The sequence below is a fragment of the Ruditapes philippinarum genome, unplaced genomic scaffold (assembly GCF_026571515.1).
Source record: "Ruditapes philippinarum isolate M1 unplaced genomic scaffold, ASM2657151v2 ctg5237_1_1_1_1, whole genome shotgun sequence".
In the NCBI taxonomy this organism is placed as follows: Eukaryota; Metazoa; Mollusca; class Bivalvia; order Venerida; family Veneridae; genus Ruditapes; species Ruditapes philippinarum.
The window spans coordinates 47,288-67,177 of NW_026862652.1; the positions used below are offsets into that span (position 1 = coordinate 47,288).

Consider the following 19,890-nt stretch of genomic DNA (forward strand, 5'->3'; position numbering starts at 1 on the left):
CACCAAGCTTAATTTTTGAAATATTCAGTTCATAATGACCACTGATACAAATTCTTTAAAATTATCAATTCCAAGATATAATAGGTAATTGTTACTACTTCATTTGCTCGAACTCGGAGGGTCTGTGCAAATCTGTTCGAGAGATCGGTAGTTCGACCAACCGAGGTTGAACAATTATCATGTATTGTGTAATTGTGGGATAAACATTATTTAAAAAAATTAAAACAACCGTCATGTGACCTTCACAAGAAAATGCACCTTAAAGTCACGCATGCAGTGGAAGTTTTTGGGGCTGTAGCATAAGTGAAAGGTCAACAACTGGTTGACCTAAAGAGAGAAACCGAATGATCTAGAGCACGCGATTACTATTCGCACAGTTGTTATTTATAGTATCGTATATCCACAGTAAACATTTTGAAAAGACAAGACGAGAACAATGATAGTAATCTTTTGAGACTTAAAGAAAACTTTGTTTTACTATCTCCTAATCGGATTGTCAACCAGAGGATAAACAACAATTAAGGAATTTAACGAGAAATAAGCACGCACGAAAACATTGGGGGGGTGTCCCAAACTCCAGCATAAACTTCATTAGAGGTGTGTCTGCTAGAACCAACCAGATGCTTTAATTTTGGGGGTGTGTCATGAAGTTCGACCTTCACCTTCATCCTAAATGATGAAATTGGTCACCTGAACTAAGAATGATACTTATTTGTATACCAAAATAGATCATTCGCACGTTTAAATGCATGTGACTCTGCTTGTGTGGCTTTAATGTTTGTAATTATAACTTACAAGTTTTAACGAGGTAAGGGGACACCGAAAGCGAGTTTTATTACTGGCCATCTTCATTTTTGTAGACTACTTGTATGGTTTATATTCCGCGTGACCTTTGAATTGTTAGCAGTCAATACTAAAAGAAATATAAATAACACATCAGACGTGATTATAACTTTCTTTTTATGTTTATTATGTTTATTATACAGAAACTATTAGAAAGGAGTACAATGCATAGTAATGAAATGGTCGATGATCAAACATAAGCATTTAATTAAGAAAGGACCTCGTATAAACATCTTCATAAAATCACTATATTGGTTTATTTGGACCTCTAAATTAATCCAGGGTAGACCCCAGACTGTTGTTATTAATTTGATGGTAAAATGTCGAACAAGCAAATTGTGTACTGTGTCTCCCTTGGGCAGTGTCCAGTGATACGCACCTTTTCTTAATTAACAAAAAAAATATAAATAAAAAACCAACTAGCTAAGACAGAAACCAAAAACTTAAAAGAGTATTGGCCTATCGGAACAATATTGCCAAATAACACGAGAATTAGTATCGTACAGAAAATAAAACCTAAAACAATCATCCTAAACTCCATGACCGTACCAGAGACTATACCGGGTTGCAAAAGAAATGCAATTGTTGACAGGGAAATTTTGTATAATACTTATTTAAGCAAAATATTGGCATACTCGGTATAAAAAATTTCAGAAATATTTTGACTACACGATGATTTACATTAACAGAAATTTGATTATCGCACGTGTAAACACCTGAGGGATAAAAAAAGTAAAAGTTTTTTGATAATGAAACATCACATATTGCGTTACGTAAAGTCGACGTAGTCTCGTTCGTTGATCAATAGGTGAGATGAATGCAACAGATACTGATGAACGGTCACCTAAACGAGACACACACGCACAGAAAAAAGGTTAAAAATCACAATTTTGCAACATTTACTTTTGACACTTTAACTTTTTTCACGAAACAAAACTTCTGATAATTATCAACTTTAAATATAAATTAAACCATTGTATGGTCAGTATACATCCCTGCAAATTTTCAGTTCAAATTTGCCACTACATGTATCTTACTCATGTATGTATACAGAATTTCCAAGTAACCTAATGCACACTTTCTTTTGCAACTGAGTGTACGTAAATCTTTAAATACTTCTACAGGCATAACTAAGATGATTTGTGATCGGACAAATACATTAATTTTATCACAAATAATTAAGCCCGGTCAAGATCTTGATTTTTCTACGTTTAATTCTCCTGAAGCAAAATAACATGTAGTTATATAGACCCAGACGGTAAGGGACCAGTTTACAATAAAACTGTGACACACAAGGCAGTGAAAGTAGACACTTTATATGGTTTTAAAACAAAAAACGCATTATTGTAACGCATTTACAAATCATAAAGTCATCATCATCATCCTAATCATCGTCGTCGTCGTCATCATCATCATCGTCATGATCATCATCATCATTTCATCATCTTCATCGTCGTCGTCGTCATTGTCGATAGTTTATTTGACTTATAAAATGTTTTATATAAGTTAAGCTTTTAAAAGTTAAGCTGACCTTAAAACTTATTATGTGAAAATTGTCAATGTTTCTCTGGTATCACGCCAAATGGACAATTGGCATTTAATATAGTCCTTCTAATTGATAGGAAATTGTGTAAATAAAATTGAACATCTAATCAGGGTCTTTCAAATAGAAAAAGCCTGATCCAATTCTTTCTAATCGATCTTCATAATTAATTCTTTTTAATAAAGAAATATGCCATATAAATACGTGATGAAAACTTCGTTTGAATATCTCGATTTAATATAAGATAACATTATATTTTAGTATGTCATATTCTTTGAAGTATAAAAAGAATGATTAACACATTTTTTCTTTATTACTGTTTAATACCCGGAAAGTAAAAGTAATTAATTCAGTCTCCATTACAGAGACGTCACTGGCCAGTTTGGTATACCACCCTGTATTACCTGCGTAAGTGATGGCAGATTGCTGCAGTGCTGACCACACCGTATTACCTGCGCTAGTGATGGCAGATTGTTGCAGTGATGACAGAAATCTAAAATTTATTGATTACTACATGCAGGTTATAAACTTGGTTGGTCGGAAACGGAAATCGCTTAATTCGCTCCTAATGATTCCGTTTATACATTTCTACAATGACCTTACACATTTTTAAGATAATGACACATAAAAACATTCCGCTATTATCAAACATGAACTTGGTCACTTTGTCAAATTGAAAGTTTACATTGACCTTCGCCTACCACTGCCTTAAAATAAAAAAGGCCTTCTTTCATGTCTAAATTTTGTGTCTTATTGTGACAAAAACCATGCGCGTGCGATTTAATTTGCGGAAGCGCGTATAGTTTTGGAAGTAAAAGTGTATGATATATACATGTATATCTTTTCATTTAAACACAAGGGGCAATTATAGTTCAAGTATTCTCGAATAAACACAGGACAGGTATGAAAACACAAAAGTCATTTAAGCAATTCGATTATGTGGATGATGCCGAATGAAGGACATAAGGTAGCTGCAGTCGTCAGCTTAAATGCAATAGGTAGGTTGACAGATGAACAGGAGCGTTTCAATATGTTCTTATGTATTATCACTGCTTCTAAAACTTCAAACGTGAACAAGAAATTTATAACATTTTGATAAACATATGTCATTTTAATAACAAAAGTAGTTTTCAGAATATCTCCATTTTATTTGTAATAAACCTGCCTGCTTTCAGCTACTGCTTGTACGTATTTCTTAAACAAAACAACGATCTTGCGGAAACAAAAAGCCAACATAAAACAGCGCACATGAAGCATTTTCTAAAATGAAAAAAAAAATATTGCTGCAATTATTACAATTTAATAACAAAAATCAATATATGAGCCGTGTCATGACAAAACCAACATTATGGGTTTGCGACCAGCATGGATCCAGACCAGCCTGCGCATCCTCGCAGTCTGATCAGGATCCATGCTGTTCGCTTACAAACCCTATAACCAGTATAGAAATCGATAGCGAACAGCATGGATCCTGATCAGACTGCGCGGATGCGCAGGCTGGTCTGGATCCATGCTGGTCGCAATCCCATTATGTTGGTTCTGTCGTGACGCAGCTCAATTATAACAGCTGGTTAGGAATATCAGGATTTCACTTTTATTCAATTCTTTTTAAACGAGGTGCTGTAGTAACAAAGGATTGTAAAACAACTTGTACTTGAGAGCGTTAGGTGTGGTTCTAATGAATGGACGATAGAGCTATATACACATGTAGTCTGTAACATATTTTTTGTTATTCAAGATTTGTTTAAAATTTATTATTCTGATGTTAAGAATCTTAAGAATTCACATGTGTTTCATTTTAGAAGGGTTTTTAATTAATTGAAACTTTATAATTTTAATATAACTTTCTTTATAAATTTTGAGATGTAATTTATTATCCACATTGCATTTTGGTTTCAATTTTAAGTTTCTTTTATTTCAAAGGTTGTGAAAACAACAGTTGCAACAATAAGTTTTTATTATATCTTAGTAGTATTGTAGAAACATAGCACTGACGTTTCACTGCAACATCACTGTACCATTATAATGGCCAATATCGTAATGCAACACAGAACAACGTTTTGGTACCATTACAAATTCTCTAAATTCTGACTATAAATGCATTTTGCTGCATTTTGTATTATAATTGTATTTCACTGGAGTTACTAGTCGGATTTTCAGTCAAATTGACACTTTAACGGTCATGTTGTGACTTTCCATCTTTTCGGTTGCAGGAAGGTCTCAAGTGCCGCTTCGTGCATCATTATTTTCAGGAATTGGAGTTACTTAAACTGCATTGTATAACACTAAACCCATGCCAGACTACATATCTGTTACACAACCTGTACAAAATGCATTGCTCCTATAAAACGTGGGGTATTACTGTAACAGCATAGTTTTCTGGTGATTGAATGTCACACATGGTATATATATTACAGCAATTCATTTTAAAGAATTAATATCAGCCACAAAGTATATTCACACAAAAGTCATTTTACATTCGATAATGTGAATGAATCCGGATGAAGGACATTAGCGAATCACAAAAGTACACTTTAATTTGAGCACTAAAATTGCTCTCGTCGTTCAGCTTAACATAATGCATTGTAACTAAAAGAACACATTTTAAAGTGGAATGTTTGAAAGTACGTGTACAAGCAGTATTTACGGCATGTTTACAGATCAACAGATACGTACGTTTCAATATGTTCTAAGTTAAAAAATTTCGAACTAATATAATATTTTGATAAACATGTGTCATTTTAATCACAAAAAAGACAGTTTTTAGAATATCTCCCTTCCATTTGTTATAAACCTACTTGCCTTCAACTACAAACACTGCTTGTATTTCTTAATGGGGCTCCTTACATATTTAGTCTGCTTAAGCTGTATAGAGAGACCATCGGAATTGTAATGCAGGGGTCACTGGTTCGATCCTCGGGCCAGTCGATTTTTTTTCCGATATTTGATACATTGAGTCATATCACCACCGAGTCAGAAATAATGTTGAATTATTGGTTCCTCATTTAAAGTGAAATTGACATTTTCTGGTTTGCTACTGACCACCGATGTATTACCAAAAAATGTGTTAAAAACTCCACCCCAACCCTCCCCCCACCCCCCAAAAAAGAACAAGAAAACACACACAACAGAACAACCAACTAATTAAATTTTCAAAGTTAATGTTATGTTATGTACGGAAGAGTACGGAAGAGCATTAGTGCCAGGTGTATGTTTTTTATTAACTCGAAATTTCGAGTTACTAACTCGAAATTTCGAGATACTTATCTCGAAATTTCGAGTTACTTATCTCGAAATTTCGACTTACTAACTCGAAATTTCGACTTACTAACCCGAAATTTCGACTTAGTAACTCGAAATTTCGACTTATTAACATTACAAGAATGGCCAAAGTTATTAGTTAGATGGTATAAGATATAGTAGGCAGTGCCTTTGAACGATGGAGATGGAGAAACGGGTGCCTGGACAAATACTATTGAAATTTAACTTAAACTTAGTAATGGCATGTACACACCCGACATAAAAAATACAAGGCTTCCTTTAATTTGTACGTTCAGGCGTTCTTCAGACGTTGTATTGTATCCCATCTGTTCGAACATATCTTTTCACTAATCATATTCTTCTCATCCCTGTAAAGAAACCGATCCTATACTTCACGTGTGGGACATCTGAGAAAAGTATCGCGGCGTGGCCAAAATAGGGCGTGCTGAGGCCTTTGTCAAAATTGTTGGACTGACTATATTTCTTGTAAAATCGGATGCTTTTATATTATTCCCAACATATATATAACAACAAGTATCACTTTTATCAACTTTTATCAACACAATATGAATCAAAGTATTAGTAAATAATGAATAATGTTACAAAAACATTATTAGTATAAAGAAACGTGACAGACTAACTGGCGTATACACGCCATTTAAAACTTATTTAACACGTGATATTGCACAGTTTACAATAGGGTGGGTTAAGGTCTTGTTGTTTCTCCACATGATGGTTGTATGTGTGCTTAAGAAAAAGAAACACCCGGTTAACACGGAAATGTAGAAAGTGTGATTTTACAACCCCCCCCCCTCCACAAAAAAGCGAAGGATATGTTCAGTATGTGTGGACAATTTGACCCTATAAAATTGTTCTGTTAAATAAATGTTAAAGGTGCTCTGTCAATGTGCAACAGCTACACACGAAAGAAAGTATCTTGAATTCAATCCTTGCTTTCACCGGCAACCAATGAAAGTCGTGCAGTGTAAGTCGAAATTTCGAGTTAGTAAGTCGAAATTTCGAGTTACTAAGTCGAAATTTCGAGTTAGTAAGTCGAAATTTCGAGTTAGTAACTCGAAATTTCGAGATAAGTAACTCGAAATTTCGAGTTAATAAGTCGAAATTTCGAGTTACTTATCTCGAAATTTCGACTTACTAACTCGAAATTTTGAGTTACTTACTCGAAATTTCGAGTTACTTATCTCGAAATTTCGACTTAGTAACTCGAAATTTCGACTTATTAACATTACAAGAATGGCCAAAGTTATTAGTTAGATGGTATAAGATATAGTAGGCAGTGCCTTTGAACGATGGAGATGGAGAAACGGGTGCCTGGACAAAAACTATTGAAATTTAACTTAAACTTAGTAATGGCATGTACACACCTGACATAAAAAATACAAGGCTTCCTTTAATTTGTACGTTCAGGCGTTCTTCAGACGTTGTATTGTATCCCATCTGTTCGAACATATCTTTTCACTAATCATATTCTTCTCATCCCTGTAAAGAAACCGATCCTATACTTCACGTGTGGGACATCTGAGGAAAGTATCGCGGCGTGGCCAAAATAGGGCGTGCTGAGGCCTTTGTCAAAATTGTTGGACTGACTATATTTCTTGTAAAATCGGATGCTTTTATATTATTCCCAACATATATATAACAACAAGTATCACTTTTATCAACTTTTATCAACACAATATGAATCAAAGTATTAGTAAATAATGAATAATGTTACAAAAACATTATTAGTATAAAGAAACGTGACAGACTAACTGGCGTATACACGCCATTTAAAACTTATTTAACACATGATATTGCACAGTTTACAATAGGGTGGGTTTTGGACTTGTTGTTTCTCCACATGATGGTTGTATGTGTGCTTAAGAAAAAGAAACACCCGGTTAACACGGGAATGTGGAAAGTGTGATTATACAACCCCCCCCCCCTTCCACAAAAAAGCGAAGGATATGTTCAGTATGTGTGGACAATTTGACCCTATAAAATTGTTCTGTTAAATAAATGTTAAAGGTGCTCTGTCAATGTGCAACGGCTACACACGAAAGAAAGTATCTTGAATTCAATCCTTGCTTTCACCGGCAACCAATGAAAGTCGTGCAGTGTAAGTCGAAATTTCGAGTTAGTAAGTCGAAATTTTGAGATAAGTAACTCGAAATTTCGAGTTAGTAACTCGAAATTTCGAGATAAGTAAGTCGAAATTTCGAGTTAATAAAAAACATACACCTGGCACTAATGCTCTTCCGTAGTTATGTTATCAGATTTCATTTTTTTTTATGTCATGTATACTGTGCTCCTCTTAGTTCACGGTACTTAACACTTTTAAACAGTAAAGAACACAAACAATAAACTTGCACTACAAAAACTGTCATAATCTGTATCATTCAGTCATTTTTCTGCTATATGACACAAGGAAACAACAATATATTCAATCAAAATTAGTTTTAATTTGTCAGATGTTAACCGTGTGTCCGCCATTTTGAAAACAGTATGTCATCATTTACCTCGCGGTAATGGTGTTTTATTTCAGTTTTTTCATGTTTCAATTAAAATTTCTTTAAGTTATTTTGCATAATTTTAAATATTAAAAGTATTTTTACATTGTAGGCTCAAATTTATTTTTTCAACAAACAGGAACTTTTAGAAAATGATGATTGTTTCAGACGTATGCACAATTTTAATGGACTATTGTTGTTTTTAGCAGAAGTTTGTAAAATGTTGTTCAGTTTTACGTAAAAATCTATAGATTTAAATTATTTTGCACAAAAACTTTGTTGTTAAGGTGTTTGAATAAAATATGTCAGTTCTGACCAATTCTATCACTGATCACATGAAAATATGCCATTACCGTGAGATAAGTGATGACGCGGAATTAGTGATGTTGAGTATAGGAGGTTGTACATGAAGCTTGAACTTCAAAACGATGGAATATTTGAAATTTCTATGCTAAATCCTTATTTGTCGTTCGCATATAATTCATTGTGTACACCGGTCTTACTGTCGATATTTGAGAGACAGGTGTGTATACAATGCATATAATTAACGTGAGATTATTAGAGGTATAAAGCCTAAGAGACAAAAATTAGTAATGTACAACTTATTTGAGAACCAAGAACGACAACTCACAGTGAGATTGCAAACATAAACAAACCCATAATTTTGATATTTTAAGCAATGGTAAAGGTTGCAGTTTTGGGAAGTGGACTGTTGGGTACCAAAATAGCAGGTAAATAAACAGACAATTTTGATATTGTTATGATTTTTAGATAAATTCTTCTGTAGTCTCGTCAATTAGCTAAATATTTAATTAGTAATATGTTTTCGCGATCCATTTTGGTAGGAGTTCTCCACTTCTTTTGCCGTTGTTTCCAATTGCATAGGCCAAAGAAATACAATAGACATATTTGCATGTAACCATTAAGTTCGATATCATTAAAATAAATCTGAACGAAAGAAAAAAAACTTCAAACACATGGATAAATTAATAATTTGGAACCACACTCCCAAAATCAGTAAGACGGTTCATCCCTCAACCCTTATTATTTCAAACCCCTTTTAGTTCTGGAGTAAATATTTCCATAACAAATACACCTTTTATTTGTTGATTTCTTGATTGTAAGTTATTTTTTATAAGATATTTTACTTCTGGTAGTTTTTAGTATGTTTTGATTTCATCAAAAGAGGGTAGTCCAATAAAAATGACGTCGCTTTGAGATATTTTTGCTTCTTGGCAAAGCAACGTCATATTGAAATTGCTCAAAAACGCATAGCATGTTCTGCAAGAAAATCAGGAGGAACGAAAAATCATTTAAATCAGCGTATAATTACTTTGATTTTGACCTATTCATGAACAAAAGTGAAAAATAAATACATGTAACTTTTAACAAAATAATTAAACTGTCACATCATCAGACACATCTGAAAAATCATGATTAAATCCTCTTATTTAATTAAATTCCTTATACAGCCGATAAACAAATGGCTGTCACAAAATCCGCGAATTCAAATGCAAGCATTTAAATGAGTCAGAAATTTCAAACAAAATATTTTTGAATGAAATATTTGCCCATGCACTGCCAACGTATATGAATATATTTTTCTGTTCAAAAATTTGGAATCAATCTGTAAAGCACTTTATTTAATAAGTATGGCCGATAGGCAAAAATAGATCAATGTTTGTATTTTATTTTACATTAATAACTACATTGTTTGAGAGTTTTTGTTGATGATTGAGCATGATTTTGAAAGAAAAGCATAAGGCAAGACAATAGACATTTTTTCATTTTTTATGATGCTATGCGTTTATCAGCAATAAATATTAGACATTGGCTTGACTGATATAAACTATAACAAGCCTGTAACGTGTGATTTATTGGACTACAAAAGGGTTGAAGTGTCTGCAAAAATGGCTTGGGATGAAGTGGCTGAGGGGTGAATTGTCTGTAATTGTCAAAAAATTTTAAATTGTGATTTATGTTTGATTGTAGAGGCGGGATATATTTGTAGACAAAAGTGTTAGTAAAATGTAAAGTAGTTTTAATCAAATACATAAACAAATAATTTGATAAACATTTTAATAGAACATGTAGTTGCTTAACAGTTAACTAATACAAATGTATCCTAAATTTGTCTATACTTGTATCAGTTTAGTAGCAGAAATGCAGTTGTTCTATCAGCTGCCGCGGTTGGGACACATGACCGTGCTGGAAAAGCAATGAACTATATATTTATACTGATAAAGAATAATAAACTGAAAGTGAAATGGTTTTCTAATATTTTGGACTACCCAACCCAAAGTGAATCATACTGTTAGTAGCAGATGTTTTTGTACTTTGATATATTGAAATGTTCAAAGTAAGGCAAATCCATGGGCTTTTTTTTCACAGGTTGGGGAAGTAACCCTGCCCTTTATTTTGGGAGAAAGTATATACAGTATATTTGCAAAAGAGGTAGCAAAAACTTGATGTAAAGTCAATTTTTTGGTGAAAACAGCATGATTTTAAAGAATTTTTCTGTGTTGAAGCCGCATTTAAACAGCCCATGCTATAGAAGTAAGAAAAGCCAAGAATCCACAAAGTCAACAGGTTTAAGGTTTAGACTATTTATATTTCAGGTGAATTAGCTTATCATGGACATAGAGTGAAAATATATTCCAATCATTTGGACTCTTTAAATACAGTTTTTCAACGAATGGAAGAAGATAAGCACCAATTAAGACAAGATGGCATTTTGCTTAACAAAAACTTCATAGTTAGTATATTTTCTCTTAATTGGAATGAATTCTTTAGCAGATTTTTGTGATATGAGCTTTAATTTCACCAGCCCCAGTGGTCTCTGTGATTATTTGGTGCTAGTTACAACTAATCTTAAATTGTTACTGAACGCTACCATATAATTTATCGTCTTAAAGTTCAATATTGATTTTTCAGCCACAAGAGGTACATTTTATGTACATGTAACAGAAGATATTTTCAAAAGTTGCTGTCAAAATGTCAAAGTATTTGTTATTATCAGGGCTTTTCTTGCCAAAATTATGAAGGAGCCTGGGCCTGGTCATTTTGTGAAAAAATAGTGTGGTAAATAGAACAATTGTGAAAAAGTAATTTTGAACAAATTAAAGGGAAGATTGCTTTAAATATTTTAACTCACTGATTCAAATTGGTCAAAATGAGTTTATATACATTTATCCAGTATCCTTTTGGATTTATAAAGTAAAACAAAAACAATCTAGTATCTATTATCTAAAATTAAAGTTTGATAATTTGCATAATCTGCAAGGAATTGTGATTTCTGTTTTGTGAAAATAAGTGAAATTTTGGATTGTGACGGGGCCTTTTATAGGCCCCCATTATATAAGGTAAAAAAGCCCTGAGTATGCTTATATTGTTAAAAACTTACAAACTAAAATTGTGCACATTGGTATGTTTAGGGTTTAATCTAGTGAGATAACGGTAGTTTTGTCTTATATTGGCATGCCAATCAATGTTCCATCAATTTTTAGCTTTTGTGATCACAGTTGTTTAACTGCCATGTTTTGGCATGTGTTTTGTGCAACATTTTCTCTTGTCCTGCTGGCACAACAGACTGTACCAATGTGACCAGTGAGGTCTGATCATGGTCAACACTGTTCGCTATTCAATCAATGTATATTTTGAAATTTTCCCTAAAAATGGTGAATGTTTTGGTCCAGATTGAAAGATGGACAAGTCCATTTAAGATATTTTGCAACATTAATTTTTGCAAGGGTTAGAACTTGCAATATGCAATGATAAAGATATGAAACTATTAACATTTTATGATGACAGACACCTTGGTGCAGTCAACAAGTAAAGTCTTTCTAAATTTAATAAGAGTTAACCAGTTATTGCACTAAGGTGACAAATTGTATACATTTTCAGGGTCAAGTTTTGTGTTTGAGTCGGCTGGAAGAGACAGTATGTGATGCTGACTTTGTGTTTGAATGTATACCAGAAGATTTGGAAATGAAGAAGGATCTATTTGAAAGTTTGTGCTTTAAAAGATAAAATTTCAAGAGCTATTGAACTGATATTAAGTATCGACCACTACCAGTATTTGATTTTAAAGTTATGTTACTTTAAAGTGAATTGGTCTTTATTGAAAGGTCTGCAATGCAATAAATAATTACGTTGATAGTGTTTAGTATCAGACAAACAAACCACGGAAGAATATGTATGTTGTACGCAAGTAAGGATACATGATCTTATATTATAAATATTCATATAGCAGATAATGAAATGTTATAAAAAAAATATTATTTTTCATCATAAAAATGTTTGTTTTAAATCACTCATAACTTTATCAACACCTTTTTTCTCAAGCATTATTTATAGACACTGATTTATTGTTTTTTATTGTTGTTATCAATATTTGAAATACTTGGAAATTGTGTTCATTATAGACCAATCCACTTTAAGAGAAGAACTGATAGAGATCAAATTTTGTTCATTAAAAAACATAATTTTGAATGACAAAAATGTTTGAAAGGACCTGATTAGTAAGATATATTAAAGAAAAAAACTGTTTTGAAAATTGAATGATATTTTTTATAAAAGTGTAATAATTAATACAATGATTTTATTATGTAGTGGATTTTCTCTTCAGTTTAAAGTAAGTAATTAGTTGTATTCAATATATTGAGTAAGCTTAGTTTAACTTATATAACCAGTTCAATAACCTAAATAAGTTGTAGAGATGTGTGCAAGACAGTTGCATGTGTATTAATGGGGCCAATGTTGATCGATTTCTGTTAACAAGTGTTATTTTTTTGGTATTTTTCAGGAGTGTCACATCTTTGCAAACCAGGAACAATAATTGCTACAAATACACTGAGGTTAAATGTCACAGAAATTGTTGAGAGAACAGTAAACAAAGAGGTATGACCTTGTTTATGATATGAGCCGTGTCATGACAAAACCAACATAATGGGTTTGCGACCAGCATGGATCCAGACCAGCCTGCGCATCCGCGCAGTCTGATCAGGATCCATACTGTTCGCTTACAGACCCTATAACAAGTAAAGAAACTGATAGCGAACAGCATGGATCCTGATCAGACTGCGCGGATGCGCAGGCTGGTCTGGATCCATGCTGGTCGCAAACCCATTATGTTGGTTTTGTCGTGTCGCGGCTCATATACTTTGATATATTTATATATGTAGCTGATATTAAATATCAGCTACTTATATAAATATATCAAAGTAAATACATTACATAAATAACACATAGGTTTGTGTGTAACAGAAAAAATATCATCCTGATGAAAATACTGTTACCCAGAGCGTTACCCAAGGATAACAGTATTTTTACGAGGGATGACATTTTTGTTGTTACTCACAAACCTGTGTTTTATTTATTTTATTACCCCCTAAGAAGTACTGAATTGGGACACTGTTTCAATATAAAGATTAATTTTCATACTGTTACCTATGTTTCAGTCACATGATACTCTTGAATCAATAGTAAATATAACTCCCATTGGCCTATGGGAAATTAACATTACAAAAAAAGAGTGAGGGGTAATAAATGTAAATGGCATTTGGATTAGTTACTGTTTCATTGCAGAATTATTTTACGTTAAGTGTTTAGGTGTCCTGGCAAAGTGTTATATAACCTACAATTTACAATACATTATGCTGAGATATTATATGATATGGTTATTTTTATTACAGGTAAGTATAGCTTATGTAGAAAATGTAGATCCTGTAATACTTTAAAGCGATCATTTTCTAAAATTGTTGACTTTACTTAACAAATATGTGATTGATTTACATTAATCACAAGAATTTGTTTCATTAATACAATAATCTAGTTTTTGAAGAGATTTATTTTGTTGATGTATTTTTATCTTGTTCAAGCAAAACAACCCAATATTTTTTTTGATTTCTTGATCTTGTTATATTTTAGCGGACTTTAGGTCTCCGGTTCCTTTATCCAGTCTTTTACATACCGGAAGTAGAGATTACACCGAACAACTACACTTCAGGACAGGTGATTGAGAAAGGTATATTAATGTCGCATGCCTCCATATTTAATATTTCAACTGCATATGATATTTTTAAAGCAGCATCCCTCCAGATTTAATTTTTCAATTGCATGTAGGTAGAAACAAGATAAAATATAATCAGATGGGGAGGTAAAAGGTTCAAGCTCCACAGGGAGCGTTAATTGGAGGATGAATGTTTCTCATTAGACTTGTTCTGAAATGGCTGCTTCGTGAGCAACAAGGTAGTTAAAATGAATGGTTACCGATTTCTATCTGCCTGGCACCTGGCATAATGGTGGGAGTTGGGAGGTACATGGTATGCAAGCAAAATGTGTCTCATAAGTCAGAAATGGCTGGCCCTTTTAGCAGGGGTGACAGTAAAATAAACAATACCTTTACCTTTTATAATCAACAAAAAAGTACATTTTTTTCACAAGTTTGACTTTCTTGAAATATTTTGGCTTTGTGGGGGGGGGGGGGGGGGGGGGCAAACATTTACTTTCCTGTGCAATGCCTGCTACATTTCTCAAGGGATTTCAGTCAAACTAACTATCAAGAATTTAACAAGAATTAAGCAATGTTTATGTGAGACTTTGGATTTTAATATCCATAAATCATGTAGCCTGATGAGTCTTCCAGTATAAATGCAGTCAAACCTAGCTGTACACTGTACATCGACAAGTCATTATTACTGCTAGCATTCAATTTGTGAGTGTGCATGATTTTATTTATTTTAGCCACGGGTTGCCCATATGGGTGAGTCCTCCAGAAGAGTATTAGTCATTTTAGATTTCAAAGGGTATTGCAAGATACAGATACAGGCAGATGCCCCAATTCCAGAAGCTTTTCCTAGTTCTTTAGCTTGCCAAGTGTTAAAGCACTCATACACAGGACCTCGATTTAAAGTCTCATCCAAAAGACTGATATTAGTAATTTAAGTTGGCCGGCCCAGGAATCTAACCCACAATGTGGAGATTACAAGTCTGGCACTCTAACTGATTGAGCTATGCTGGCTGACCATTCAAATTGTTATAGTCCTGTTTCTATATATACATGTATATACCCTAAAACTCATTAAAACTGTTTATTTTATATTCTAGATGAAATGTTTTATATTATAGTGAGAATGTTTTATATTGTAGTGAGGAGCTTGTTAGAGAAGATGGGGAAAACGTTGTTTTTTCGCTCTGGATCAGAACCTCTTATACTAACAGAAGATCAAAGAGACGATAGGAAGAAAGGTATTAAAACATTCTTGTTACGCCAATTTGTAATTGATGTAAAATACTTGACACAATGGCAATTGTAAATAAAGTCATTTTGTTATTGATATAAGATATTAACCATGATGGCAAATGGAAATAAAGTCAATTTGTAAATTATATAAAATGCCAGCCATAATGGCAATTGGAAAAATTTGTATGTTTTTGTTACATATGAGACTAGATTTTCTAGTGCTAACAACAGTAACGGATAATGTAATCTTACATTTTCTTTGTGACTATGTGATTGTCATTCTGTCCGATTTATAAATAAATATTTATAAATGACTAAAAATGAGTCACATGCTTTGAATGATATCATGCTGTGGTGCTATGAATGTAATAATACACTATTTTAAAACATACATGTAGTAATAAAGATGTTGTTATTATTTGTTAATATTTTTCAAACTTACCAGCTTTAACTGTTAACGATAAGATAACACATACTGTGTTTCAGTCGGTGCTGGTAGCCATTGTAAAAGTAATTAGATGTGTCAATTTGTGAATTTGTTCTGTTACAAAATATGTGTCATGACCATAAAAATCAATCTTATAAACAGAATTCTTCACACAATTTGTATTTAGGATTCAATTTGGAGTATCAAAAGACCCATGTCATACCTAATTGAAGATCAAAGTGAAGATTAAATATTACAGATTTTGCATTGAATTTCATTAGTCATCATAGATGATTGGTTTTCTGACAGTTTGTGATATTTATGGTTTCAGCAAGGCAAGAAGAAATGAAAGTTAGTTCTGGAATGGGTACCACTTTTGTTCATGGAATACCAAATTTGAGACAGATAAGTGTAGAAGGTGGAACCGGTCATGGTGTACAAGATAATAGAGGTATTTATAACAAATCAGTGAAAAAATTTTGTTTGTGATTTAATGTTTATCTCTTATACAGTTTAATTTATATAATATTGATTAAATGTCTAAATATGTTTAATTTGAAAATGTTGTGTTTTTGCTTGTTTTTTTTTGTTAAGATGTTATGATTATATTTCTTAAAAACTTCTGAATAATACCTCTGTGTTTTGTTTTTCTATTTATGGTATTAGTTTTTACTGAATTTACTTTAATTTGATTGTGTAGATCGGAAGCTATAAGCCTGTAGACACACTCTTAAATTCATTCCTGGAACCAACCAGAGTTTAAAGCGTCTTGCTAAAGGAAACAATAGCTTGCCCCTGGCAGGGTTTGAACCCATGCCACTAGTGATCCCAGCTTGCCCATGTCAGGGTTTGAACCCAAGCGGATAGCAATCCTTACATAACAAGTCTTACATGTCAACCACTCAGTCATTCTTGTCGCTCTTATTAGTCCCCTACCGGTTTACCGGAGGGGACTTTAGGTTTACCCTCCGTCCGTCTGTCCGTCCGTCAGTCCGTCCGTCCACAAAACTGGATCCCGCGATAACGCAAAAAGTACTGAAAATATTTTAATGAAACTTGATATATGGATAGATGGCAGTATGGAGATTATGCACGTCTTTTTCTTTTCTTCCTATGTTGAAAATTCTGGTTGCTATGGCAACAAATAGGCTGAAAATATGGCAAATTTTACACATAACCTGGATCCCGCGATAACGCAAAAAGTACTGAAAATATTTTTATGAAACTTGATATATGGATAGATGGCAGTATGGAGATTATGCACGTCTTTTTCTTTTCTTCCTATGTTGAAAATTCTGGTTGCTATGGCAACAAATAGACTGAAAATATGGCAAATTTTACACATAACCTGGATCCAGTCATAACACAAAAGTACTGAAAATATGTTTATGAAACTTGACATATGGGTAGATGGCAGTATGGAAATTATGCACATCCTTTTTTATCTTCCTATGTTGAAAATTCTGGTTGCTATGGCAACAAATAGACTGAATTTCAAGATTTCTGATTCTAGTTTTTAAGTTTTTTCACTATAAGTTCTTTATTTCTTAAGGTATTTTCTTCAAACTTTAAATATAAGTTGCTTGTCATCAACCACATCATATGTGACAAGGTTTTACAACTCTAGCACAAAATTTATCAGAATTACCTCCCTTGAACTTAAAATTTTTCATGAAAAAAACATTGTTTTTTTTAATAACTTCTTTTTCTGAATGTATCTACTTCAAACTTCATATAAATGTTTTGTTATTGTCACTCAACATTTGTGAGTGTTCAATACTCTAGCAAGGCTATTTCCAGAATTATGCCCCTTTTGAACTTAGACTTTTTTTTGAGAAATTGGTAATTTTTACTCCAACTTCTTCAATCATGATAGGATTTTAAAAATGTTATATTTTGATAACAGGGATGTTTAAAAATAACTTTAGAGTGTCCTTCAGTCCGTCTGTCTGTACATAAAAACTGTTTCCTGTGATCACTTTTAAAGAAGTTTTTCAACAAATTTACTTAAAATAGGAACATAAGTGAATGGCCAATGGCCCTTCAGAATGTTGCTTGGGCTCTTACCGGTAGGGGACTTATGGATTGCTTGCAATACTATGATAATTGCTTGTTTTATGTAATTATCTAATTTTGAAGTTTTAAAACATGAATATAGTTTTCAGCATTAAATTTACTAATTTAAGCAAAACATGATTAAAGTTATACAATATAGTCATGTACATTGTATGTGTTACAAGTCTATTTGGTTTTACACTGTACAGGAAAATGGCTCAAGTTTTCATTTGCAGTGTCTATATCTTTCTGTTATATCTATCATTACAGTGTCAACGTCGGACAATGATTTAGATTGTGCAATATGTATGGATAAAGCTCGAGACTGTGTGATGAGACCGTGTCACCACATGGTCACGTGCTACATGTGTGCCGCCATGCTGATCAACAGACGTGATGGTTGTCCAATCTGCCGGAAAGACATTATAGAAATTATACGTGTTTATAGTGGATGAATGCTTAGAGATAGACAGTTACATTACTGTACTTCATTTGCAATAGTTCAAAATTTTGTTCATGTGATAAATAGATTTGAAAAAATATCTGCCTGACCGTATGTACTTTAAACAAGTTCTTTTAACAGATTGAAAAAATATTCCCTCTGACTGTATGTACTTTAAACAAGTTCTTTTTTAATTTATTCATAAATTAACGTTCTTATTTATGCTCTTTTATTAAAAAAGAGTTTGAAAATGCTTTATACAGATATACATGTATACAATTCTCATTTCTTTTGAAAATTTAAATTTAGGAAGAGTAACTTCTCTTTACATATTTTGTAGTTATACATGATTGTATATAAGTCTCATTTTTTTGTTGAAAATTTAAATTTAGAAAGAGTAACTTCCCTTTACATATTTTGTAGTACATGTATCTAAATACAATTCATAACTTTATATTAAATGTTTGTCGGCATATTAATTGCGGAATCAGCCTGACCTTTTGGTTTATTAAGATGGGAATATAAAGAATCCCAAGCAACTATGTATATATTAATATCTCTGACTGTCGATAGTCAATTCCATATAAAATCTGTTATTTGTACCTATAAAAAATGTGTTTTAAATCATTTTTTTCATTAAATATAGATGATTATAGATCTTTATAAACAGGCTCACTAATTTTTAGTTTGAATTGGTAGCTATATTTAGTGTGTTAATTAAATTAACTTAGGCAGTTTCAAACATATTGAAATACACAAAGAAGTGGCTTTTACTTCTATACTTCAATATACATGTACTTTAATATACCTTTATACATGGGTCCATGTACATGTAATTAACCACAATGTTTAAGATACAGGTCAGCGGTTCTATCCAGGTGCCTTATACATGATGAGGGTCACTAGTGGTCTTCCTCCACTAGTATAGTTGTTCAACTTGAAAGATTTCTTGTCTTCAAATTTTTCATTTCAATTTTTTGATATATTTTTTTTTATCTAGGAAGTTTGTTCATATTCATGTTTTTTTTTGTTTTTGTTTTTACAAATTATATATTGTGATACATGTATATACATATATATATATTAATTTATTTTTTTAACATTTTTGTTGTACTTTTAAATATTGTTTAAGAATGTTTTTAGTAAAGATTGATTAAAAAATATCATAAAGAATTTGAAGGAAACATTTTTGTGTTTATTTATTCAATGCCCATGATTTATTCACGATATTATATTGTGACATTAACTATAGGTAAGTGTCTATTAATAAGCATGTTCAAATTCAACGGGTCAAGTGCAACACAGCCATTAAACTGTTTTAATTTGGTAAATGCGTACTAATAAACACTATTGACTAACCAATTTAGTGTTTGAAACTATTTTTTATAAACAGTCAATTTACTTGATTGATAAATAGTCTGCCGATTTAACTTAGTAAATGTGTTACAATTCATTTAAAATACTGCAGTCCTGCCAGACGTCTTTGTTTTTATGAATATGTATTTTGCCCCTTTGAAACTTCTGTATATAACAATGAACTGTTGAGAGGTATTTTATGATGTCTGT

At 32.4% G+C, this 19,890-nt stretch overlaps 1 protein-coding gene across 1 annotated transcript; it reads left to right on the forward strand.

Moving 5' to 3' along the window:
• The first annotated feature begins 8,770 nt into the window (after positions 1-8,770).
• On the forward strand, positions 8,771-19,342 carry LOC132719733 (3-hydroxybutyryl-CoA dehydrogenase-like). Its single transcript, XM_060703583.1, has 8 exons — positions 8,771-8,888; positions 10,776-10,912; positions 12,061-12,166; positions 12,962-13,056; positions 14,086-14,182; positions 15,307-15,405; positions 16,159-16,278; positions 18,153-19,342. Exons 1-8 carry the CDS (start codon positions 8,837-8,839, stop codon positions 18,335-18,337), a joined length of 891 nt encoding a protein of 296 aa, XP_060559566.1. The 5' UTR covers positions 8,771-8,836; the 3' UTR covers positions 18,338-19,342.
• Positions 19,343-19,890: the final 548 nt, after the last annotated feature.